This window comes from Dreissena polymorpha, chromosome 15 (assembly GCF_020536995.1).
Source record: "Dreissena polymorpha isolate Duluth1 chromosome 15, UMN_Dpol_1.0, whole genome shotgun sequence".
Lineage (NCBI taxonomy): Eukaryota > Metazoa > Mollusca > Bivalvia > Myida > Dreissenidae > Dreissena > Dreissena polymorpha.
In genome coordinates this window covers 62,521,731-62,539,548 of record NC_068369.1, presented here as the reverse complement: position 1 = coordinate 62,539,548, position 17,818 = coordinate 62,521,731, and the positions used below count along the sequence as shown (strand labels likewise).

Genomic DNA, 17,818 nt, shown 5'->3' with positions numbered 1-17,818 from the left:
ATGCATGCCAAATATCAAGTTGCTATCTTGAATATTGCAAAAGTTATGACCAAAGTTAAAGTTTTGGTTAAAGTTTTGGGACACACACACACATACAATGACAGACAGGCCAAAAACAATATACCCCCGATCTTTTGATCCGGGGGCATAAAAAGATAAAAACAAGAGATGTGTTTGTCAGAAACACAATGCCCCCTAATGCACCACTTTGAAGCCATATATTTGAACTTTAACCTTGAAGGATGACCTTGACCTTTCACCACTCAAAATGTGCAGCTCCATGCATATCAAGTTGCTATCTTCAATAATGCAAAAGTTATTACAAAACTTTAACCAAGGTTAAAGTTTTGGGACACACACAATGAATGAATGACAGACCAAGGCCAAAAACAATATACCCCGATCTTTCGATCCGGGGGCTTAAAAAAAAAGTAACCCTCAACTGGGCTCGAACCACTGACCCCTGGAGTCCTGGAGTAAAATTCTTCCGCTTAGACCACTCGGCTATCCTTGATTATGCTATGAGGTGATTGATGTACTTACTTTATATATGCAATCCTCGTAGTTTCACAAAAAAAACAACGACAACAACAGAACTTTCCTAATTATTCAATCGTTTCGCAATGCAAGCAGCAACACTTTATAATTTTCAGGTTTTCAAATCGTCAAAAGATGCATATTATGGATATTTTAGAGCATTATAACTGTTCAGTATTACTATTTCCTCACAAATATCATAACTAAAACGAAAATTTGCGAATCTGAAACAACTGTTTTTAATGTTATCAATTTACCAAAATGTGAAAAGGCCCCTTTAAAAAAAAAGACACCTGGTCTAACTAGTTTAAACCTAATTATTTTAGCTTGATTGCATAGAAAGGCAAAGGCTTATTTGAAACGCTCTCTAGTCCATTTACTGGCACAAAAACCAGTACTTGGTGTCTTTAGGGGGAGATCTCAAGAACGCTCCCACTGTGGGGATCAAACCTGTGACCAATTGCTAGACAGACACCATATCCATTACCCCACATGACCTGGTCTAATTGGAAAATACATATGAAAAAGTAATATAACACAATACAAAACAAATGAGATAAACATTAACAAGGTATCATAGGATTAAAAAAGAACATCATGTAATGGCCATTTATATCTTGACTAGAGTTTATTGTACAAAAAGTCAAACACAGGCTTTTGCTGACTAGAACACTCATTTATTTAACCCTTTTCCACTCAGAAGCAACGTGAAAATGGCTATGTGCAAACAGCATAAAACCAGAACAGCCTTTGAGTAACTCGCAGTCTGTTCAGGTTTTATGCTGTTTGCTGCTCATCAGTATCTAAGGTTTGGAGATGAAGCCTTAAAAACTGAATCTACGGTAGTAGGAAAGGTATTAAATTAAATATAACTTTCTAAGGGAGTACCACATGTGTGAAAAGATGTATCCAAGTGGTAAAGGGTTAAAACCACCTTAAACATATTCTGAAGAGGTATCATGACGATCAAAACCTGTTCACATGCTGATGCACAAACATCAGATGATGACTTGGATGATGGTTAACAGCGCTGATATAAGAGAATGTTTCACACAGACATTGAGACACAGTCGAGACACACATGTGATAAACTTCACCTCATTGGCTTCACATGTATGACGGCACATGCATGGACCGCTCTCTCAACCTACAATAAACAGTCAGAACACACTAGTAATTGAAATTGGAATAAGATATTAATCTTGGAATAAATTGGGTTTTTTTCTATTTTGTTATATGCAGTTTTACATGTTGGACAACCTATGCAGACCCCTGCTTGTATAATTGTATCATTTAAAAAGGTGTTAATCACACAACCGCTTACCTAATTGTATTTTTTGTAATTGACAATAAAAGAGATTCTGTCCATGTGTGCATGGACACAGTTTCAAATTATGGTTGAAATGCTATAAAACACAATCAAGAAAAAGTAATTGAAAAGTGCACATTAGACAATATTACAAAAATGCATTCAGACATCAAAACAAACAGTTTAGTGCAAGGAAATCAACACATTGATGTCCATTCAAAGTTTAATGTCAAAATTCACATAATACAGTGTTTGCGGAAACACTGAATAGACACATGTAAGGGCTGGGCAATGATTCAGTTGTCATACATGTAGCGTGCATCAATCTTAACAATAATTATTGCCATATTGGGATATAAGATTAATAAATTTTATCATTTCTGATAACTGTTCAAAGTCATGCATATCTCGTTCATAATACAAGTAGTGAGAATACAACATCTGAGCATTGTGCTCAGGTAGCTAAAAAATTGAAAAATGAATTTCATTACAATACTTAAACAGATAGAAACACTAATTGGTGTATAAATAAGACATGTTATCAATTAGGATGCTATACTCATATGCAGGTTGAGAAAATTGAAATCACCTTTAATCTTTTTTACTTTATATCATTAGATTTCACATAAAGATATTATAGATTTTCTTATAAAAATACTGACAATATTAAAGCAAACGCATCCATTCAATAAATTATTTGTACTGTGACTATTTTTACAAAAATTGTTAGCTTAATGCCTAACATTAACTTAATCATACCTGAAAAAGACATCAAAAGCACCATAGCTTGCTTTATTTGTGCTTTAAAACTGTGTGAATGCTAATTAATGTTCTAATGTTGATTAACCCATTTATGCCTAGTGGACTCTCCCATCTTTCTAAATTGGATTAATTGATTTCCAAAATGAGGGATGTCTAGTATAATTATTTCTATATTTAGAATATTTCTTACATAAATTCCTTAAAGCAAACAGCGCAGACCCGATGAGACGCCGCTGTTTGCCAAGGCCTTCTTTCTAGACGCTAGGCATAAATGGGTTAACAGGAAATACATGGGCAAATGTACTTTCTTAAATATTATTTCCAGAAAATTATGTAAACATTTAGACATAACACTTCACATTAAATGTATCAGAAGCACATTTCTTTGATGAATGTGCAATAAATGTCATACAAAGTGCTACAATCAATGGCCATCATCCAAATTTATTTGCCCAGAATTGTTTAATATAAACAAGATTTTTCAATGGGTTTATAGCAATGACAAATGCCATATTAATGTCCAATTAGCAATATATCTAATTGGTGATTTATAGCTTCTTTCCCACTAACATATTGCCCATTAATCAATGCAAGTGAACTATCAATACGTTGTGTGAAATACATACACTAACATAAATCATGTTGTAAACAATTAGGAATAGATTTCCAGTATTTCTTTTGCATTAAATTTGCATTAAATGCTGACCTTGCACTGTTATACCTTATATTATCTTTATTTATCACTTTGTTTGTTCTTCTTTAGTCAATAACAACTGTGAATGGTGCCTTACATGACTTCAAAACCGATGGTTCAAATTAATATATCACAACAAGTTTTAATTAACTTTAAAGTCTAAATAAAAACTGATAATGAATGATTAGAAAGAATATTTAACATAATCAATTAACATAATACATTATAATTCATCATAAACATAGAAAAACTATTCAAAGAAGTAAAAAACAAGAGTTATACTAACTTACATTATATATGATACCAAATAAGACATATTATGACTCCTATAATCAGGTGACTCTTATAATCAAGTAACTCCTATAATTATGTGACTCCTATAATCATGTGACTTATAGCATTATGTGACTTCTATAATCATGTGACTCCTATAATCATGTGAGCCCTATAATCATGTAACTCCTATAATCACATGACTCCTATAATAATGTGACTACTATAATAATAAGACTACTATAATAATGTGACTACTATAATCATACATGCCAGAATTTTTTAGGTCCAAAGCGGGACATTTCATAAAAAATTGTCGGGACATTTGACCAAAAAGCAGGACACCTAAAACGATCTATCATTCCATCTTTACTGTAGTCAGTATAGTACCAACAAAAACTCATGATACTTTTATTCAAGACATAAAACATCTGATATAAAGCATGAAATCTAAACCATAACAGTAACAGTTTTATTACATAAGGCAATAGCAAACAATGAAGATAATATTCATCTTTTTAGAGTACAAAATCTGGAACATTACAACAACAATACTCATTATATTACTTTCAATGGCAAACATCGTAACGCAGGGGAGGCTATCCAGTACACTGAAAGTACGTGTTACAGTAAACTATCTACCGAACAGTTACATCAGCTTGACACAGAATGCAATGTTTTTTAAGCATGTATCTATGCGCAGTTTGTTACTTGTCAATTGTCGCGGCGTAATTGGAGTAGACTCATTAATGACATAGAGTTAATTTTACAAAACAATTGTTTTGTAAACCATTTAAAACAAAGACAAAAACAAACACATTTTCAACATTTATTTCATTAATTTATTATACAACTATCGATAGCAATAAGCGACCGCTATCTTGAAGACCACCATGGTGTGAATGCTTGATAAAATCAATATTTAGCCGATAAATCGCTGATAAGGTGTCATAAACAACACTGGTACACACGAGAAGTAGAATCGGATTGTTAATTGGGGGCAATAAAGGGATTAGCGGTGGTAAGTGTTAGCGAAACAGAGCTTGAATAGCGAATTTTATTGTGAACCTATAGACCTTACCTCGTTTTTTACGAATGTCGGGACAAATCATCTCATATCGGGACGCCGGGACAAAGGGCCCAAAAGCGGGACTGTCCCGCTGAGATCGGGACGTCTGGCATGTATGACTATAATCATGTGACTCCTATAATCATGAGACTCCTATAATCAAATGACTCCTATAATAATATGACTCCTATAATCAAATGACTCCTATAATAATCAGACTACTATATTCATGCAACTCCTATAATAATGTGACTCCTATAATCAAATGACTCCTATAATAATGTGACTACTATATTCATGTGACACCTATAATAATGTGACTCCTATAATCACATGACTACTGTAATAATGTGACTCCTATAATAATGTGACTCCTATAATAATGTGACTACTATAATAATGTGACTCCTATAATCACGAGACTCCTATAATCAAATGACTCCTATAATAATGACTCCTATAATAATGTGACTACTATAATCATGTGACTCCTATAATCATGTGACTCCTATAATCACGAGACTCCTATAATCACATGACTACTATAATCATGTGACTAATATAATCATGTGACTCTTATAATCACGAGACTCCTATAATCACATGACTCCTATAATCACATGACTACTATAATCATGTGACCTCAATAATCATGTGACGACTATAATCATATGACTCCTATAATCATGTGACTCCTGTAATCACCTGACTCCTATAATCACATGACTCCTATAATCACATGACTACTATAATCATGTGACCTCAATAATCATGTGACTACTATAATCATGTGACTCCTATCATCACGTGACTACTATAATCACATGACTACTATAATCATGTGACTTATATCATCATGTGACTCCAATAATCATGTGACTCCTAAAATCATGTGACCTCAATAATCATGTGACTTATATTCATGTGACTCCTATAATCACGAGACTCCTATTATCATGTGACTCCTATAATCACGTGACTCTTTTAAAAACGTAATTCATATAATCATGTGACTCATCAAACTCGGAGTCTGACTTACTCTGCACTTTATGCTGCAGTTTCCTTAGCAGCTCTGATGCAGGGGTGCTGATACCGAAACCCACGCCAAACAGGCCCAGGGCGGCAGCATTCTCATAAGGCAAGCCCCCGGACATAGCTGGCAACCATGGGGACGTGGATTGACCTGCAGTGAGTTTTTTTGCTTTATATTTGACATTATATTCTGTGCCTTTAGATTAGGAAAACTCGTGCGATAAACCATCAAATTGGGAAAATGAAACATTATGAATATCATTATAGATAATTGTATTCCAAATGTCTTTAAAAGCATGTTAAATTTGCATGTTTAAATGTATATTATGAAGTTCTACGAAATTATATCGCTGTAAACTCAATAAACCAATAATTAAGCTTATTGGAAAAGTTTGGCATCTGTTTTGGAAATTTATGTTAAGATTTTTGCCACTGTGAAACTGCCTGTAAGAGGTGGTAACTGTGGGCAAAAAAATCACTGACCTGATTTGGGTGGACTAGAGTTGGACGACTCTCTGGAGGACATTCTCTTGTCTGGTGACAGTTCCTCCTCATCCAGTGAGCCTTGAGAGTTAGAGTTCTCCTCATCTTCCTTTCTCTTGGCTGCCTCTGCCTCTTGTTTCTGTTTTGCTTCTTGCTGCTCCTTGATTTTCTTTTGCCTCAATAGGTGGCGCTCTTTCACTTTGTACTCCAGTGTGGAATGAGGCACCCCATAGTAGCTGCCCGCCCTGTGGACACTCATCTCTCCCCTCTGTACCGCTTTCACAGCTTCCGTGAGCAGCTGGCTGTTGTATTTCCGGTACTGGCCACGTTTTGGTCTCGTTTTCTTGGCCTGCGTTCCACCAGATGAGGAATTATGGCTAGATGTAACTGACGCTGATGTTGATGAAGACTTTCCCTGGCTGCCATGATGGGACTCACGACGGCTTCTTTTAGGGGGAGATGAGGCACATACATCTGGTACGGAAAATGCAGACAAAATTGACTCTTTTGCTTTTTGCTTTTCTTCATTGGTCGCCGAACCCACAAGGCCAGCAAAATCTGTTGATTCCAGCTTGCACTTGACTTTCTCTGAGATCGTTTTGACTATAATGTCTTTGAGGGTATCCCCAATCCTGGTATTGTCATATTTTAAAAGGCCTTCGTAGATCCTCCTCTCCATGTCGCTGTCTTTTGAAAGGGCCGGGCCCCTCTTATCACCGATTGAGGGTAGCGATTGATAGATATAATCAGGCACTTTGTTACCCGCATCGGAATCCGAGGAGTTAGACTCGTGCAGGCTGTTCAGGAATGGATGGCTTGTATTTAAGGCTTTGTAAAGGGCATCCTGCAAAAGGCCGCTGGAATTCATAACAGAACTCTCCTTGAGTTCGCGTTTAACTCTCTTTGCTTGTGGCGGTGCTTGGTGGTGGTGGTGGTGGTCCGAGACGTGGCGGTCACGCCCATCGCACACCCTACCACTTCTGGACTTGGCTGAGGGCCTGGCTGCGGGGACCTCATTGCTGGCCGTGCATTCGTCACGCCTGCGGGCCCTGATAGCTCGGATCTCCTGCTGGAGCCTCTCGTGGGTAAGCCTCTTGATCAGATCGTGCTGGTAGGGCTTGAATCTGTGGGCAGCTGCCTTCGCCTGGGCAAACAGACGTAACATAAACATATGAGCAGTGATCTAGCAAAACGGGGCTAAAAACATGTGCTTCTGCACAGGCTAATCAGGGACGACACTTTCTACCCAAACAGGATTGTTGCTAAAAAGAGACTTTCTTCAAACAAAAAATACCATAAAAGTTGCAAGTGTCCCTGATTGACCTGTGCGGAATGCATAGGCTAATCTAGGACAACACTTAACACACATGCATTAAGATCTGTTTTCTCAAAGCACAGCTCATACATGATACAGCTGCAAATCTGAATATATGTACAATATGTGTTTTTTTTTACTGATATTTTAAACTTTCCCCAAAATATTATTTAGGCAATGATTTTCTTTTATCACATTACAAAATCCATTGCTTAATATTAGTAAAATTTATTCAGCCTGGGACCGTATTTACTCACTGTTTCTAATAAGAATGAATAAAATATTAGACTCAAGACAGGATTATCATTAAGTAAGATTCTAACAACAGGACACTCAAACAATACAAATTTGGTCATAAACTGTGTTTTCAGACTTCAGTCAAACAATAGGTTGGTGAATAAAGCCCCTGGTTTTCGCGTGACATGCTTCCCATCTTGAGCTACTTTGCTTCATTCCCATTAATTAGGCCTGGTTTCCCCATGGAACGCCTTCAATATTTATATACTTGGATTTATAACAATGATTTAAACCTGGTATTCCATTGAAAAGTCTCCAATATTTTAAATACTTAGCTCAGATACAATGAATTAAGCCTGTTCAATGATACACATCCTTTAATTTATCAACTTTACTTCATAACAAGATATATGTGTTCGTCAGAAACACAATATCCCCTACTGCGCCGCTTTGAAATAAAATTTCTATTTATCATTTTGCAGGTATACAAATCATCTCCCTTTAAAGCTTATTACTTCCCTTGGATTTTGTCCAATCCAACCGGAGGGGGGAGGGGGGGGGGGTCTGTAGACAGTCAAAAATGACCAAGTCAGACATCACTGACAACCAAGGCCTGTGGTTTAACAAAGAGATCATAGCCAGAGTTCATCATGTATCTATGGACATAAGTCCACAGGTATGTAATGAACCCTACCATTCACAAACTTGTACAGGAAAGAAATGATAATTATATCATTTAAAAAAGAATATTTGAAAAATCAATCATTTGAGTTATAAATAATCAAAATAAAAAATCTGTACAGTAACTGTGAAAAGAACTTAAATTCTTGGTAAGGAAATATAAAATCTGAGATTTATTATTTTATAAATTACTTCCCTTGAAATTAATTGTCTCTAACAAAACTCTACTTTTAGTAGCAAATAATTAAAAGCCACTACCGTGACTGTAGATTCACCACTCAAAATGTGCAGCTCCATGAGATACACATGCATGTCAAATATCAAGTTGCTATGTTCAATATTGAATATTTATCTCCCTTTAAAGCTTATTACTTCCCTTGGATTTGTATTTTTTACCTTAGACCTTAAAAGATGACCTTGACCTTTTACCACGATGTGTTTGTCAGAAACACAATGCCGCCTACTGCGCCGCTTTGATTTATTTAACAAAAATATATAATTTGCCAGGTCAGATAATTATGTCCATTTAAAGCTTATTACTTCCCTTGGATTTGTTTGTTCGACCCCGTGACCTAGTTTTTGACCCGGCATGACCCATATTCCAACTTGACCTAGATATTGTCTAGATACAACTTCTGACCAAGTTTCGTAAAGGATGAAAACTATTTGAATTAGGGAGCAGACACAAAAAGTGTGACAGACTGACAGACACACAGACGGACAGTGCAAAAACTATATACCCCCTTTTCTTCGAAAGGGGCATAAAAATGATTTAAGCATTGTTTTCTCTTGGCAATCCTCAAATATTAGAAATCCTTGGCTTCATTACAATGAATTAAGCCTGCTGGTTTTCTATGAAACAGCTCCAATATTCAGAATACTTGGCTCCATTTTAACAAATTAAGCTTATCCCATGGTGCACCTTATATATTTGAGTTGTATGACTATTATACTTAATTAAGCATTAAACATGGTTTTCAAATGCCACACCTCCAACATATAAAATATTTGGTTTCCAAACAATGATTTCAGCCTTGTTTTCCCAGGCATACCTCCTGTGTTAATCTACTATCCATCGACTGCCGGGGGGAACTTTCTTTGTAGTGGTTTTGCACCTACTTTGCAGTGGTTTTTCACCTACTTTGTAGTGGTTTTGCACCTACTTTGTATTGATTTTGCACCTAATTTGTGGTGGTTTTGCATCTACTTTGTAGTGGTTTTACACCTACTTTGTAGTGGTTTTGCACAATCTTTGTAGTAGTTCTTTCACCTACCTTGTAGTGGTTCATGGATGCCTGGCTGATGTTGTGCTTGTGCCTGAGAGCCTGCAGCCTCCTCTCCCACTCTGTCTCCTCCTCCATGTTGCCGTAGTGCATGCTTATCATCTCCGGTGTGATGAAGTAGGGCATGGCAATGGGGGTCAGGTACTGCAGTGAGGACAGCTGTAGCAGGTCTGTCAGCTACATAGGAGAGATAGAGAGATATGAAGTAGGGCATGGCTATGGGAGCCAGGTACTGCAGTGAGGACAGCTGCAGCAGGTCTGTCAGCTACATAGGAGAGAGAGAGAGATATGAAGTAGGGCATGGCTATGGGGGCCAGGTACTGCAGTGACGACAGCTGCAGCAGGTCTGTCAGCTACATAGGAGAGAGAGAGAGATATGAAGTAGGGCATGGCAATCAGAGTCAGGTACTGCAATGAGGACAGCTGCAGCAGGTCTGTCAGCTACATAGGAGAGAGAGAGAGAGATATGAAGTAGGGCATGGCTATGGGGGCCAGGTACTGCAGTGACGACAGCTGCAGCAGGTCTGTCAGCTACATAGGAGAGATGGAGAGATATGAAGTAGGGCATGGCTATGGGAGCCAGGTACTGCAGTGAGGAAAGCTGTAGCAGGTCTGTCAGCTACATGGGAGAGATAGAGAGATATGAAGTAGGACATGGCTATGGGAGCCAGGAACTGCAGTGAGGACAGCTGCAGCAGGTCTGTTAACTACATAGGAGAGATAGAGAGATATGAAATAGGGCATGGCTATGGGGGTCAGGTACTGCAGTGAGGACAGCTGTAGCAGGTCTGTCAGCTACATGGGAGAGATAGAGAGATATGAAGTAGGGCATGGCTATGGGAGCCAGGTACTGCAGTGAGGACAGCTGTAGCAGGTCTGTCAGCTACATGGGAGAGATAGAGAGATATGAAATAGGGCATGGCTATGGGGGCCAGGTACCGCAGTGAGGACAGCTGCAGCAGGTCTGTTAACTACATAGGAGAGATAGAGAGATATGAAATAGGGCATGGCTATGGGGGCCAGGTACCGCAGTGAGGACAGCTGCAGCAGGTCTGTTAACTACATAGGAGAGATAGAGAGATATGAAATAGGGCATGGCTATGGGGGTAAGGTACTGCATTGAGGACAGCTGTAGCAGGTCTGTCAGCTACATGGGAGAGATAGAGAGATATGAAGTAGGGCATGGCTATGGGAGCCAGGAACTGCAGTGAGGACAGCTGCAGCAGGTCTGTCAGCTCCATGGGAGAGATAGAGAGATATGAAATAGGGCATGGCTATGGGAGCTAGGTACTGCAATGAGGACAACTGCAGCAGGTCTGTCAACTACATAGGAGAGATAGAGAGATATGTAGTATGGCATGGCTATGGGGGTCAGGTACTGCAGTGAGGACAGCTGCAGCAGGTCTGTCAGCTACATAGGAGAGATAGAGAGATATGAAGTAGGTCAGGGCAATATAGGCCAGGTACTGCATTGAGGACAGCTGTAGCAGGTCTGTCAGCTACATAGGAGAGATAGAGAAATATGAAGTAGGGCATGGCTATGTGGGCCAGGTACTGCAGTGAGGACAGCTGCAGCAGGTCTGTCAGTTACATGGGAGAGATAGAGAGATATGAAGTAGGGCATGGCGTTGGGAGCTAGGTACTGCAGTGAGGACAGATGTAGCAGGTCTGTCAGCTACATAGGAGAGATAGAGAGATATGAAGTAGGGCATGGCAATGGGGGCCAGGTACTGCAGTGTTATAAGCCTGTGTAGTCTGCACAGGCTAATCAGGAATGACACTTTCTGTATTTATGGTATTTTTAGTTTCAATGTCCCTTCATAGTGAAAATTCACTAAGCAAGATAGTGTCATCCCTGATAAGCCTGCATGGAATGCACAGGCTAAACTGGGATGACAATTTGCGCTTTTGCATTCAGCCCTGTGCCTGTGGACAAATATGAGTGCACAGACAGACAAACAGACGGACGCAGGGACAGACAGTCATTCATGGTGATGGCAGAGTACCCCATTTACTTATTTAATTACCGTATACGTGCGCTTATAAGACGCCCTCGCTTATAAGACGCACCCCGACTTCGGACTTTATAATGGGTGGATTTGAGACTGACCCGCGTGTAAGACGCGGTCAAATTTTGCCGTATTCATCGGCCAGAACATGGCCGAAAAATGGCAGAATGTTAAAGAAAATCATCAATTAGTAAAACATTGAGAATTTTTCAAACTCGCGCTGCATACAATTAGTAATTCACGCAAGTCTGAAAAATAAAACAATCAAACAACAAAGTAAATAATATTAGTTTATTTTATGATATATTAGTGGGTTTTAATTTATTTTCAAGTATTATTCATGCAATAAAAATAATTATCAAATTGACAAAATTTCTAACAACTGCGTATTAATCATTTGCCCTAACAATTGCAAACATAAAACATATTACGTTCGTAATATCAATGCACAAGCAAAATTGATCGTGTCAGTCATCTTAATTGTATTGTTTGACAGGTATTGAAATCTAATAGGCAGATATTTTGAAAGCGTTTAGTTTTATTACCTAGATTATGCAAATTTTACGCCCATTGTCTATCAACAATAGGTAACGCCTACTTTCATAAAATTAGCCAATCGCGTGATAGAGTGATAGACTCCGAAGCGCAGATCGAAATCACGTGTCAAGAAGAAAGCCATATGCGGATAATTGCATGCGGTCGCTCTTTGCTCCCGTCGTTGTTGGCCCCTAATAAATAATGTGTCATCAGTATTAGTAGTTCGTCTGAATAAATGTGTTTATTTAACAATTGACAGTTGCAAACTGGTAACTTATTTCAGAGGATACCCTAATTGCCAATTATGTCTTAATTGAAAATTAACAACGTGGAACAAAGACGATCAGGTGATACAAACTTGTCAAATAGCATTTGTAATCGGCAGCGTGTTTACTGAGAATTGATTTTGCTGTTGTTTTAAGCATGTTGGCATCGTGTTGCCGCTTACACACGTATACTGTAATGACCAATTTATATGGCATTTAACAACGTCGCGCGCAGACAATCAGGTGATAAAAACTTTTCAAGAATAATCACGGACAATATAACGTCTTACGCCCCAAAAATAACAAAATTCAAATTTAAAAGAATAGACAACAAAATCAGTAACAATACATTTTATTACAAATAAATCGGTAACTGAAAATAGCGTTCCGATACACGGTACGGGCCAATACAGACTTTAGAGAAAATGCAAATGGCTGCCGCGATGATTCAAAACAACTGACAAGTGTCCAACTTGGCTAGCATAAGCCCAGTAAACTCGATATTTTGATTTTTTTTGTTTATTTTCACCAGTATCTCGCTTATAAGACGCGACCCCAACTGTAACTTATCAATTTAAGTCTCAAAAATGCGTCTTATAAGCGCACGTATACGGTATAAACTTTACAAACTTGTATAAAAAACTATGTCAGTGTGTTAAATATCTTTTAGTAAGCATATAAACAGAACATACTTCACAACTTGAAAATGGTTCGAGGCTTTTCTTAGCTAACTTTAGGGCATTCTGCTAATTTTTCTTGCTTAATAGGATTTTATGAAGAAAACGTTAAAACAAAATAATTTTTTTAGCAAAATATGTTAATAAGTATGCACAGGCTTATTTGGCCAATAAAAGAGTAACCCAAAGTGTTTGAGCAATGCAGCTTACCATGAGAGGCCTATCGTGGATCTCTCCATAGCGTGGTAGGTGTTTGAACAAGGCCAGCTCAGAGGCCGGTGCACTATGGGATATGTCTGTGCTGCTGTGGGAGTCGTCATCTAGCAATGTGGCCGCAGTCACTCTGCTCTCATCTGTTTCCATCTTGAACATCTGCAAGTTATCTCTCTTAAGTTACTAGATACTACCGACTTAATTGGAACTTTGTTTTATAAAAGTAAATTTCGAGCTCACCAATGACTGAGATATTTTTAGCTTGTAAGAATACAAACCTGTTGTAACTATTTAGAAGGGATGGTAACAAATATGTCATTAATTATTAAGACAATAAAATCAATTGGAATATAATCAAATACCTAAATTTTGATTCAAATACTCATTTTTAATAAAAAAAATTTTAGTTTGACTAAAAACAGAAGTTGAGTCACAGTCACATTTCAGTTTCTTGCAGATTACTGTTTTCGCAAAGGTTTTGATAACAGCTGTCATAAATTAATCAGATGATCGTTTTGATATTTGCCATACGGGAGAGCATCAGTGTCTTTTGCTGGTAAATTAACAGTCAGTTTGTTTACAGCCCAGAAGTACTGTGTCACAGTCAATAGCAAAATCAATGAAAGTTACAATGACTCAACAATCAACTTCAAAGTCATAATTCCTGTATTGATTATTAAAACAACAATTGCAAGCTGCATGTATATGGCCAGCAGCAAGGCTACCATGACATTTTATTGTAAATGTTAAACTGCAGATGCATATTGATTTTATTCATCACAAAGTTCTGCATTTCACATATGACAACTTTTTATTGTGACAAGATTTTTTAATAAGCAGCTGAATAACAGGGGGTTATAAAGTTACTGCATGTTACAATGTGGGTTCAAAATCTTAACGATGACAGAGAAAGGGGACCACTTTCTGTGCACTTGTAGAAATAGCAAAACTAAAAGAGTTAGTGGTAGACAAATCGTCAGAAAGCCATTAACATTATGTAAAAAAAAAACGGCTTAAAAGTCAGATGCCATTTTTACTGACAAACAGATTGAAAGTTAGACGCCATTATGTCAGACAACAAGATTGAGTATTCAGATGTCATTATGCCTGACAAACAGATTGCAAGTCAGATGCCATTATGTCAGACAACAAGATTGAAAGTCAGATGCCATTATGTCAGACAACAAGATTGAGTATTCAGATGTCATTATGCCTGACAAACAGATTGAAAGTCAGATGCCATTATGTCAGACAACAAGATTGAAAGTCAGATGCCATTATGTCAGACAACAAGATTGAAAGTCAGATGCCATTATGTCTGACAACAAGATTGAAAGTCAGATATCATTATGTCAGACAACAAGATTGAAAGTCAGATGCCATTATGTCAGACAACAAGATTGAAAGTCAGATGCCATTATGTTAAACAACCAGATTTAAAATCATAGCCACACAGTGAAAATGTGAAGAACTTGAAACTTGATTAGTCCTGCCTTACACATGTAATGGTATCCTCTATAGTATATTTGAGCCTTTCTCTGAGAAAACATGGCTTCATGCATGTGCGTACCATATTAGCCTGAGCAGTGGACACAGATTTTCTATAAGAATGTACATCCTCTGAATCAAGAGTACCATCAAGGCAGAAAGTGGGGTACTTGATTAGCCAATGCAGACCACACAGGCTAATCTGATATGACACTTTACGCACATGATTTTCCCATAGCAAGCCTATTTATTCCTATTATTCCTGGCTACCTTTGTTCTGAGGGTTCTTCTGGGTACACCGTACATAGATCCCCCACGACGGCCAGTCAGTGTCGCGCCCTTCACCTCAGACATGGAGGAGGAGAGGTCCTCATCAAGGTGGCACTTCCTGCTGTTTGGAGGGCTGGCCTTCTTCAACTTCGCACTGATATGTACATCAACATCTTTTAACTTACTTAGTTGGCATCATGATATGTACATCAACATCTTGTAACTTACTAAGTTGGCATCATGATATGTACATCAACATCTTGTAACTTACTAAGTTGGCATCATGATATGTACATCAACATCTTGTAACTTACTAAGTTGGCATCATGATATGTACATCAACATCTTGTAACTTACTAAGTTGGCATCATGATATGTACATCAACATCTTGTAACTTACTAAGTTGGCATCATGATATGTACATCAACATCTTGTAACTTACTAAGTTGGCATCATGATATGTACATCAACATCTTGTAACTTACTAAGTTGGCATCATGATATGTACATCAACATCTTGTAACTTACTAAGTTGGCATCATGATATGTACATCAACATCTTGTAACTTACTAAGTTGGCATCATGATATGTACATCAACATCTTGTAACTTACTAAGTTGGCATCATGATATGTACATCAACATCTTGTAACTAACTAACTAACTAAGTTGGCATCATGATATGTACATCAACATCTTGTAACTTACTAAGTTGGCATCATGATATGTACATCAACATCTTGTAACTTACTAAGTTGGCATCATGATATGTACGTCAACATCTTGTAACTTACTAAGTTGGCATCATGATATGTACATCAACATCTTGTAACTTACTAAGTTGGCATCATGATATGTACATCAACATCTTGTAACTTACTAAGTTGGCATCATGATATGTACATCAACATCTTGTAACTTACTAAGTTGGCATCATGATATGTACATCAACATCTTGTAACTTACTAAGTTGGCATCATGATATGTACATCAACATCTTGTAACTTACTAAGTTGGCATCATGATATGTACATCAACATCTTGTAACTTACCTAGTTGGCATCATGATATGTACATCAACATCTTGTAACTTACTAAGTTGGCATCATGATATGTACATCAACATCTTGTAACTTACTAAGTTGGCATCATGATATGTACATCAACAGCTTGTAACTTACTAAGTTGGCATCATGATTATGTACATCAACAGCTTGTAACTTACTAAGTTGGCATCATGATATGTACATCAACATCTTGTAACTTACTAAGTTGGCATCATGATCTGAGCCTCCTTTTGTGAAAACTGGGCTAAATGAATATGCCTTAAGTGTCATCCCAGATTAGCCTGTGCAGTCTGCACAGGCTAATCTGGAATGACACTTAAGGCATCTGGAATGACACTTAAGGCATATTCATTTAGCCCAGTTTTCACACACTTTATGCCTTAACAGGTTTTCAACAATGAAGAGACTGCATTTAAACGAAAAATACCATAACTGCGTGAAAGTGTTGTACCTCTGACATTAGCCTATGAATACTGCACAGGCTAAGCAGGGATGACACTTAACGCAAATGCATGTAGTCACTGACTTAGTTAGAATAATGGTTCAGGATACAGGCATAATGCTATCTAATATTAACTTTGTCAAACACTGTTGGCAACTGGCCAACAGAGTTCTTTCACTTCATACTACAAGTTGGGCGATAAACAGAATACAATGCAAATGTTATTTCAACCAACAGGGCAATCTCACAAACAGAAAGACTAACTAAACTCATATTGATTAATAATAGGCCAATCCCTAAATGAAAGTTTTATTTTCAAAGTGTTCCTAGCTGGATTTTTAAACATGGTATCACAGAGTGTATTTATAATTTTTGATGCCAAACAGGCATTTCTTTAGTTTCATACACTATGCACTGGATTTTTTGCAAATAAAACAATACCACTGTACAGGAACATCAGGTTTAAGCATCAAAGGGCAAAAAGTAAGATTTAAGCAAAAGCATAGGACAAACACATTTTCCACACATTGATTTAGCAAGAGAGACAACAACTGGTTAGAAAAAGTATCCAAAATAAAATCAGAGTTATCTCGAAACACATTTTGATTTGCATTTTATTTCTTCCTGATTCAATAGCAGTATTTGAAGTCTCAAATTTATATACATGTGGAGAATACACATTTGATTACTAAAAAGACACTTGAAACTTTTTTCATTCAAAGACAAACATCTTTGAAAAAGTAAATTATAGTGCTGATACTTAAAAACAAAGTTGTTTAAGTGTCTAGGAAGTTAAATCTTCAGATGTTCCATTATAATGTAAGTTATTGTCTGTTTGTTTCAACATTACTAATTGAAAAACATTGCAATTGCACTCAGACATTTTTTGTACCAAAACTATTACAAACACCATCACTAACTCACCCACAACAACCACTACCACCAACACAACTGCTAATAACACACACACAATCACTGGCTAGCTAAGCACGGAAAGTGATGAACTGTTAATAAGGGCTTCAATGGGTATCCCAGCCAGATATGAACATACATGTGTGTCAGTTGTGCAATCAAACATGTTAGCATAACTATGTGCACTTATTGCGGCTAAACATCTTAAATTGAATACCTCAACTGCCATGAGGAAAGTATTAACAGATAGCCACTACATGC

At 37.4% G+C, this 17,818-nt stretch overlaps 1 protein-coding gene across 1 annotated transcript in view; it reads right to left on the bottom strand.

Moving 5' to 3' along the window:
* Nucleotides 1-999: 999 nt before the first annotated feature.
* LOC127860431 (mushroom body large-type Kenyon cell-specific protein 1-like) overlaps nt 1,000-17,818 on the bottom strand; it is a 22,544-nt gene continuing 5,725 nt past the window's right edge. The window contains exons 6-11 of the mRNA XM_052398508.1: nt 15,136-15,289; nt 13,375-13,536; nt 9,667-9,852; nt 6,160-7,303; nt 5,684-5,827; nt 1,000-1,684 (exon numbers count right to left, since the gene is read on the bottom strand). Coding sequence (XP_052254468.1) covers nt 1,680-1,684; nt 5,684-5,827; nt 6,160-7,303; nt 9,667-9,852; nt 13,375-13,536; nt 15,136-15,289 — 1,795 coding nt within the window. The 3' untranslated portion in view covers nt 1,000-1,679. The remainder of the gene's footprint in view (nt 1,685-5,683; nt 5,828-6,159; nt 7,304-9,666; nt 9,853-13,374; nt 13,537-15,135; nt 15,290-17,818) is intronic.